The sequence below is a fragment of the Staurois parvus genome, unplaced genomic scaffold (genome assembly GCF_062004578.1).
Source record: "Staurois parvus isolate SC_StPar_1 unplaced genomic scaffold, SC_StPar_1.0 ptg000064l, whole genome shotgun sequence".
Classification (NCBI taxonomy): Eukaryota; Metazoa; Chordata; class Amphibia; order Anura; family Ranidae; genus Staurois; species Staurois parvus.
In genome coordinates, this window is record NW_028317860.1 from 3,700,038 (window position 1) to 3,709,081 (window position 9,044).

At 38.3% G+C, this 9,044-nt stretch overlaps 1 protein-coding gene across 1 annotated transcript; it reads right to left on the reverse strand.

Annotated features, from left to right (window-relative positions):
- Positions 1 to 729: 729 nt before the first annotated feature.
- LOC149469667 (protocadherin-8-like) lies at positions 730 to 8,335 on the reverse strand. The gene is made up of 4 exons (XM_089668841.1): positions 5,842 to 8,335; positions 5,432 to 5,499; positions 3,667 to 3,800; positions 730 to 2,248 (listed from the first exon to the last, which is right to left on the reverse strand). Exons 1-4 carry the CDS (start codon positions 8,209 to 8,211, stop codon positions 1,869 to 1,871), a joined length of 2,952 nt encoding a protein of 983 aa, XP_089524967.1. The 5' UTR covers positions 8,212 to 8,335; the 3' UTR covers positions 730 to 1,868.
- Positions 8,336 to 9,044: the final 709 nt, after the last annotated feature.

Genomic DNA, 9,044 nt, shown 5'->3' on the forward strand with positions numbered 1-9,044 from the left:
CAGTCCCCACAACCTCTTCTTCCCTACACTTCATTGGTCTAAGGTCCTCTGACATCAAAACTGATGCAGGGTTTATAGCCATTGGACATGAGGACACCAAGGAACAATCCACCACCGGAGCAAAGAGGTGCACCATCTGCCGGGAGAGTGCAGGATCAGCTAAATAAAAGTATTTTCTGTCCCCTTGACTTAAATGAGCTATTAACCCTTGCAGTTTGGGTGCAACAATGAGAGGTTATAACCCCAGTCAGATAGCTATTGCTGTCTAGGATATCCTCTCTGTTTGCGCTGGTGACCAATATTGCTTGGACTTAAAGTTGGAGAAAATCCCAAATTTTAAGTTGTCACTTAAACAGGGATCGAGTAGAAACCTTGTTCCAGTGACAATTGCCTAAGAAGGAAATGCCTCACTTTAAACAGATTTCTTCTAATTTCCTGGGAAAATCTCAGAAATTGAACAAAGATGGAAAGAATAAAAACCCCTACTCTATTCAAAATAAAAAAATATATATTTTGGCTTTAGATACTCTTAATCAAGATTGCATTTGGAAAACAGATTCTAGAATCCCAATTATATTTATTGTAATGGGTAATTATTATAAGGATTGTGAACAGTGCCAGCCGTGTGATGCCTGTACTTCAATCATGTTTGCTAATACTTTAGAAAATAAAAGAGCCATCTGACAATGTAAACTTCCTTACCTCTAACAATAAAAAAAGAAATCAACATTTTAGAGAAAAGTTCAAAATAAATATTTATTCAAAGACTAAATCCATATACAACATAAAAATCATATGATATGTACAGTCAAATAGCTAAACATTTATATATGTACAACAATTAGTAGATATTTACAAGTAAACTAACAAGAGTGCAATGACAGAATAAAATGTAGCAATATCTAGATTTCTTACAATCCCAAAAGGTATGCCATGTTACATACCCTTTATTAGATTTCTTTTCCTGATTGTATCTGTGCTATAAAACTAGCTATTCTGTGTGCATAGTTAGCTAAAGTGACTTTTCATATTACATGTCTCCTCCTATAACTCCTAAATCTTTATTTTGCTGAATGCATTTCTTTTTTTAATTACATTTACATTGCATTAGCATGATATTCTGTGGGGTTTTTTTCTGTTATGCACAGCTTTCTCTCTCCTTTTGACTTATCTTGCCATTTGCTGTGTCTATTGGTATTGTGTTTATCAATTATTCCTAAGTAACAGTAAGCACAGCAAATATGGGTAGAAATATATCTTGTTCCAGGAGTATATAGGAAGTACACGCTTAAATGGGATTTTTTGATTTGCTATTTTGGAAGGCAGCCCATGGTCCCTCACTACATAATCTCATGCACCAACAGCAATACTGCCATCTACGGTCTACTGATGGAAATGCAGGGCTTCTTCTGTAAATTTTAGAATCTAGTGAACAGAACGCTGAATTGGACCTTTCATTAAAATATAAATAAAGGCAAAAGTTTTTTTCAGTGGTGATGGTGGTGAGGAGATAGAACCACTGTCAGGTTTCAATTGTTGTTAGTACATCTCTTAGGGAAATTCACTCTCTCTATCTGTCCTGATCACCAGTGTCACCAAGAATGAACGTGTTGGTATAGTCCATAATTTTATGTTGCCACCAGAATAGAGATAGAAAGAAAACCTGCTAATGGGGGTGCTTGTATTCATAACAAATATACCCTCTTAGCTGTTCATTTAGGAAAATGGAAGGAAAGAATCTCCCTACTTAGATATAGATGGCAAAAAAAAAAAATATCAGTGGTTTTAACCCTTCTCTGCTGTATGTCAAAATAAAAAGAAATGTAGTGTTAGATACACTTTAACCCAGTTACAGTTCGCAGAAAGGTTTAAAAGGTGGTTGCAATTTCACAAGGTTGCAAGCTGATTTCTGTGTTGTAATTGGTACTTTGGTATGTTCTGGACACCCTGGGTGGTGATAGCATGGCTTTTCTGTTCACCAAATCTCCTTCACATTGTCCAGGCATCCTCTCATCCTGCATACTTTTGACATAATACGAGTCTTTAATTGTATAGTTGTTGACAGGAACATTAGGTATTCTGGAGTGATGATACGTGTTGTAGTAAGTAGGAACTAAGGAATAAGACATTGCATATCCCTTTTCATATTGCATTGTTACATTTCCAGGATATGGGACTTTATTTCTGTGGTGGCTGACTGAATGTACTGGACCTCTGAATGTTCCAGATGTTCCCGTGTATGGAGAACCTTGAATAAAGGAAGAAATCCATGTTGTAATTAGATGATGGATTAGACATGAACAGTCAAACAAGAGTTAAATAATGCGAACTATATAATACTGATCAAGAAAACTTCACAAAATTTACAGACAGCATAGTAGCTAACTGGTTAGCGCTTCCGCCTAGCAGCGCTAGGTCGTTACTTCAAATCCCAACCATGGAACTACCTGCCTAGAGTTTGCCTGCGTAGGTATACTCACACTCTAAAGACATGCTGTTAGGTTAATTGCCCCCTCGGACTGATAGTAGGGTCCGATGTGAATCTACAACATGTATGTAAACCGATGCATAATTAATGGCACTATATGCAATACCTGTAATAATAATTTGGGATTAAAGTGTGTGCCCAGCCAAAAAGTTTTATTTTTGAATAGAGTGGTAAAGGCTTACAACCCTTTTGAAGTTTTACTACTATCCAGAGCTCCGTTAGGGAGATTTTCCTTAAAACATAATCACAGTGACAACATTTTCACTAGACAGGATGTAGGCCACATAGAAACAGAATGATTTTATCCCCCCCCCAAAAAAAAAATTAAATAATCTATGCAAAGTTGGTGAATTTTCCCTCATCTCCTGTCTGGAAACTATTGTCACTGGGATAGTAAGCGAGGAGAGAAATCTGGACTGAAATAAAACCTGAAAGAGTTTCCAATTCTTCTCCGCAAAGTTTTGGCTGGATAAACACTTGAAATGTTCACTATATAACCTAAGACATAATACAATTAAAACGTAAAGGATAACTTCACCTTTTGGAACATCTTACATGTTCTTAAGGTGGAACATGTAGCATGTTCCAGCAGTTGTAGCCTCTCCCTCATCTCCCCCCCTCCATGTGACAGCGGCCAGAGGATCTTCTCCCCATGCCCGCTGTCACAACTTGAAAATAATGTAGCCTTGCAGGGCTCCCTCCACACGGCTGTGTCATTCATTCACTGTTTCCTATGAATGAATGTCTACAAGCATTGTTTCCTGTGAATGAATGTCTACAAGCACTGTTGGCCTTCGCTGTTGGTGGCTTGCTGTTGTCAATCATCTGTGAGGGCACTGGGTAGCACTCTCATAGTCCATTGAGCTTCCTAGACTTCAGTAACCGCCTGTCTGCTTAACAGGCAGTGTACTGACAGTCTGAAAGAGCCTGACATTGCACCCACAATCTGCTGATCGCGGATGCAAAGCTTTACAGGCTCTCAAGAAGAAAAATAATAAATGTACATTTTGTTTACCTGCAAAACATTGTGTATATATATGTATATATATATATATATATTTTTTTTTTTTAAGAAGTTGAACCTATCCTTTAATTAATAGTTTCATATCATAATAGCATTGCTCTTTACAGGAGACATACTAAAATAAAAATGGCAGTCAGTTTGAGTTTCAACTTACATGGCTGCTTGTGAGTTGGCAGGCCTGTGTCCCTTTTCACACCTTCCTTACTGATATCAGAATCGCTGTCATTGAAGTCACTATCTCCTTTGCCGCTGTCTTTTGCACTAAGTCGTTCAGTCTGAGAACCTCCACTGCAGAAATAAAAGGTGGTAAATGAGTTATAAAATAAAACGCAAATAAACAAATCCTGATATGTTTAAAATAATAATTTCTTGTTAATGCATTATTGCCTGTATATTGCCCTTTATGAAAGATCTTTCCACAACATATACATATCAGGGGATTTTTGTCAAGAACTGGAGCTTCATTACACCATGCAATCAATTTCCTGCCCAACCATAAATTACCAGTTAGGGGTGGGAGTGGGGTGGAGGTTGGGGGGTTTCCTTTGTCTCTGGGCACCTTAAAGTGATTATAAAGGTTCATTTATATATATATTTTAAATAACAAACATTTCATACTTACCTGCTCTATGTAACTGTTTTGCATAGAGCAGCCCTGATCCTTCTCGGGTCCACCGCTAGCACTCCTGGCTCCCTCTGTGTGTCCATAAGACTCACAAAGCATGGCTTGACCAACCCCTGCTCTGCCCTCACTGGCTGTGATTGACAGCAACAGGAGCCCATGGCTCCTGTTGCTGTCTCTAAGCCAACGAGATGTGAGAGAGCCATGGTTGAATCTGGATCAGGCTCAGGTGAGTATAAGGGGGGGGGGGTGAAGGGAAGCAGCACCCAGAAGGTTTTTTACCTTTATGTATAGAATGCATGAAGGTGGCAAAAAATGCTGTCTTTAAAACCACTTTAGCAAATAAACATGTCTTACATTGTACAATTCTTGGCTTATTCAAATTTGTAGAGTTCAGTGTACAAAGCCACAAATCTAAAGTGCCCTGAGATGAAGGTTGGAAAATGTACCTGCTAAATAACTCATTGGAATAATTGTAATATAAATATCCTTGTTATTCTTTTTAAGAAATAAGCAGGATTCCCCAGAGTCTGCTTTATCTCTAAGAAACCTCATCAAAGCAAGTAATGCTAGGGAAAGTCATATCCTAAAGACTGCCAATATAGTGATAAATTAAAAAATGAGTGGGATTATCAGCACCATGTGTTTCGAAAAGTCAATTTTTCAACCAATTTTGTCAATGGAGCTGGATGAACAATTGATGGCTGAACAGTGACGTCATCCAATCAGATGCCGTCACTGTTCAGGTATTCTGACAGCTGCAGGTGCTGGATGTCAGAATACAATAACTATCAATGGAGACTCCTCTATCCACACTGTTTAGCTTGAATGGAGGAATCTATAAGTTTTCTTTTGTTTAACCCATAAACTGAACAAGAGAAATCTATACATCTATGGCTAGCTTTTGTTTGGGCTTTGCAGAAGATGCAAACTGCCCATAGATATATGATTGTTACTCAATCCAAATAGGCATTGATTATCTCATATGTGCAGCCATACCTTTAAACCAATCTAAATACTGCAAACTGAAAGCTGAGTTGTTGTAAATACTGAACCTTACACATCACGAACAGTGTACTGAATAAAACCTTTTTTTTTCATTTGTAAGGGCAGAACATTGTGCCATTCTGCTGTACATGCCATAAAACTGAGAATCACAAATGTCCCATTGCTGTTTCAGGCTTCATAATAGTAATACAATATTAACTAATGTCATTTCAGAATTTTGACCTGTTATTTCATGTCTTTTACTAACAAACTACTTTTAAGTGGTGTTGACACTAGTTATCATTCTTACCTTATGCTGCCTGTAGAGATATCCCTGCGCCACCTGGATGAATTGTATAATGCATCTGAATCCGAACTCTGTTAAAGGGGGGGAAAAAGTCATTAGCATGCACTAAAAGCCAAAGTTATTTTCACCTTTCAATCAAAGACCTTATTAGCGTGCACAATGCATGTATTTAAATTGCCAGGATAACAACTGCTGTTCTGTAAAACAGCCTACAATCATTTGCATAGTAATAACAAATATTCTGAAGACATATTAACGTATTAGGACACTAGCTCTACAACTGAAAACACTTTAGTGATTGTCATGGTGTTGCAGGTAAGATTAAACTCTAACAGTATGAAACTGAATAAATGGCTTTATGTTCTCTAAAGCCTTGGGTAATACTTAATAAATCTAATAAAAGGATTACTTACGTTTGATGCTGTCTGGAGGTCCTTGGCCAGGTCTGTGCTGGATGATGCACTGCAGCTTTCTGATTCTGTGTTGATTGACAGCTGACAAGACCCAGACTGTGACAAACTGGAAGATGACAGGCTCTCTTTTGGTGTAGCTGTGCTGTTAAGTAGTTGGTTTTTAACTTCACTTATCCTTTGTTCTTCAAAATCAGTCTTAGAATTAGCAGATTTCCGTTTGCATGAACAGGCCACAAATAATATAGCGACAAGAAGCAAAGCACAACCTCCAGATAACATTGCTATGAAGATTATTGACAGGTCCATTTGATGCTGGCTCTCTGCAGAACTTTGCATAATAACTATCTCTACATTAGATGGAAAGGATTCAGTAAGAGTGAATTTTATGGTAGCATTGGAATACATGGAAGGTCTTCCATTGTCATGCACAGCAATAACAACACTCAAGTCCTTATCTTCCAAAGAATCAATTTTTCTGGTTAATGATAATTCACCAGTCACTTTGTTTATGGCAAATAATTTTTGGTTGTCTTGCTTTATAGCGAAGGAAAGTTGGGAATTCACCCCTTCATCTTTATCAGTTGCTTTAATCTGAAGGACTAAGTAATTTTGTGGGGCATGGATGGGCAACATAACTTCAGCAGATCCATTATCCAGCAAGGGGAAAGTTATTTCAGGTGCATTGTCATTTACATCAATTATCTTTATTCTCAGCTGAGTACGAGCTGTAAGTTGAGGAGTACCATTGTCACTCGCTTCAATTTCAAGGTCTAGCTGTTTAAACTTTTCATAGTCCAGTGATCTTACAGCACGCAACATACCTGAGTCAGTGTCAATAGCCACAAATGTAGACAAGGACTGCCCCAGTATTTTTGCATCAACCAGTCTATAAGATATTTTACCATTCAGTCCAATATCAGTGTCCTTGGCCACCACAGTTATGATATAAGTTCCAGGGGCATTATTCTCCCATATAGACGCCTCATATGTTTGTTTAGTAAATTCAGGAACATTGTCATTCTCGTCAGTCAGCCTGATAGTATATTGCTTTATGGTTTTCAAGGAAGGGAATCCCAAATCTTCTGCTACAATTGTCAGGTTGTATTCAGCTATCTTTTCCCGGTCTAGGGGGGAATTGGTGACTATCATGAAACTATCCTCATAGGCTTGCTTGAGTTTGAAGTGTTCATGCCCATAAAGTGTACAATGAACTTGTCCATTTAGCCCTGAGTCCCTATCTGTGGTGCCAATAAGTGCTACAAAGCTATCCTTAGCAGCTCCTTCAGGTATATAGGCTATGCCTTTGTTGACAGTAGTGAGGGGAGTGATGGTGATAGCTGGAGCATTATCATTTGCATCTATGATATGCACAGTTATTTTACAAGTAGCAGTTAATGGATTAGAACTTAAATCCTGCGCTTGTATATCAAATTCATAAGTTTGCCTGCTCTCATAATCAACTTTACCCTCGAGAGTTATGCCACCTAATTTGGGATCTATATGAAAGAGCTGACGTACCTCTGGGGACACCTGCGGGCTGAAACTGTAAACAACTTCTCCATTGGCACCTTCATCAGGGTCAGCTGCATTGAGGTCCAGTAAGAGATAACCAACAGGAGCATCCTCCATCATGTCTACAGAGACAGCACTCTTCTCAAACACTGGGCTGTTGTCATTAAAATCCAGGACCCGAACATTAACCACAGCACTGCCAGAAAGTGATGGGCTCCCTCCATCCATGGCCACCAGAGTCAAGGTGTATGCAGACTGGCTTTCCCTGTCTAACTCCTTTAAAAGTACTAGGTCTGCATATTTAACTCCATCTGCTCTGGTCTGGACATCAATCTTGAAGTGGCTGTTGTCTGACAATTCATAGTTTTGGATAGAATTTGCCCCAATATCTTCATCAATAGCTATTTGCAAAGGAATCCTAGCACCCACTGCTAAACTTTCAGAAATATCCACATGTATTTCAGAATTAGGGAAGTGAGGTCTGTTATCGTTAATGTCTCTTACCTCAACTTTTACATTCATCAACCTTAAATGATCCTTTGAAAGACTGACCACGTCCAGAGCCAGGATGCAGTTAAGAGTCTGCCTGCAGATCTGTTCCCTATCAATCTTCTCCCCAATGCTCAGCTGGCCATCACTGTCTCGAACATGGATAAAGGAGTTGTTGTATTGCTTCATAAGGCGAAAGTTGCTCTCAAGTTGGTCTGTTGAGTTGAACAGTGAGTGCTCTGATAAAACAGCAATGACTGTTCCAGGTGCTTCTTCCTCATAGATGTAGTAATGAACAAATTCTGCAGAGGATAGTGAAGTCATCAAACCCAGCAGTAGTACTGGCAGCACTTTTAAGAAGTCCAACATTTTCAGTCCTTTCCTTGTTGTAGATCTGTTTATGCTGCCAAGTTAAAACTCCTGGTGTTGTATCTTGAAGAGGAACAATGTAACCTCAATGGAGCCTGCCAGCTGTGAAAGCACTCAGCACAATCCTGTTAAGTGGTGCCTGTATTCAGGAGAGTGTGAATAACTGCTTGGGTTCATCTCTTCCCCCAGGTTATATGCTCAAGGATATGTAAATTAACTTCCCCTTCCACCAATCTCCTATGACTTCAGGACAAATGGTCACTGAGGCTGAGCAAATGAGGCTGTCATTAAGAGAGATCTCAGTAAGAGGCCAGCTAATATACAGTTATACTTTCTGACACCTCAAGAAAACTGTGTTAGAATGCCAGTAATCAAAAAAGTCAAATCAGCTATACAGAAACAATTTGATGACCCTGTAATAAAATTATTTACTATTAAATGTAGGTTGCTGCTGACTGTGTTGACGCTTATATTGTTACTGAAGCAAGCAATAACTGAGAAAACTATAGCGTGGTTGTGTAACATCACCCCGAAAAAACAATAGAATCTAACATTATAACAATATAATACTAATGCAAACAGAAAATTATTTTATTTAGTTAACTACTAAACATAAAGCTCATTTCATAAAGCTAACGCAAGAAGAATTCTTGTTTTTAAAAAAATGACAGTTCTTTCCATTTAAATTAATTTCAAAATTAGTCACATGGGTAAAAATAACTAGGTTAAAGCTTTGCGATTTTAGCCTGTATTCAGATTTGTCACACCATTCAGTTACTTTATACTATTTTACTTTTCCATTAACTTTGCAATATTTGTTTTATTGTTTAACT

Coding starts and splice junctions, on each gene's coding strand:
- LOC149469667 (XM_089668841.1), bottom strand. CDS start 8,211: ATGTTGGACTTCTTAAAAGTGCTGCCAGTACTACTGCTGGGTTTGATG. Junction 5,500..5,841: donor ACCTCCAGACAGCATCAAAC/GTAAGTAATCCT, acceptor CCCCTTTAACAG/AGTTCGGATTCAGATGCATT. Junction 3,801..5,431: donor ATCTCTACAGGCAGCATAAG/GTAAGAATGATA, acceptor TTATTTCTGCAG/TGGAGGTTCTCAGACTGAAC.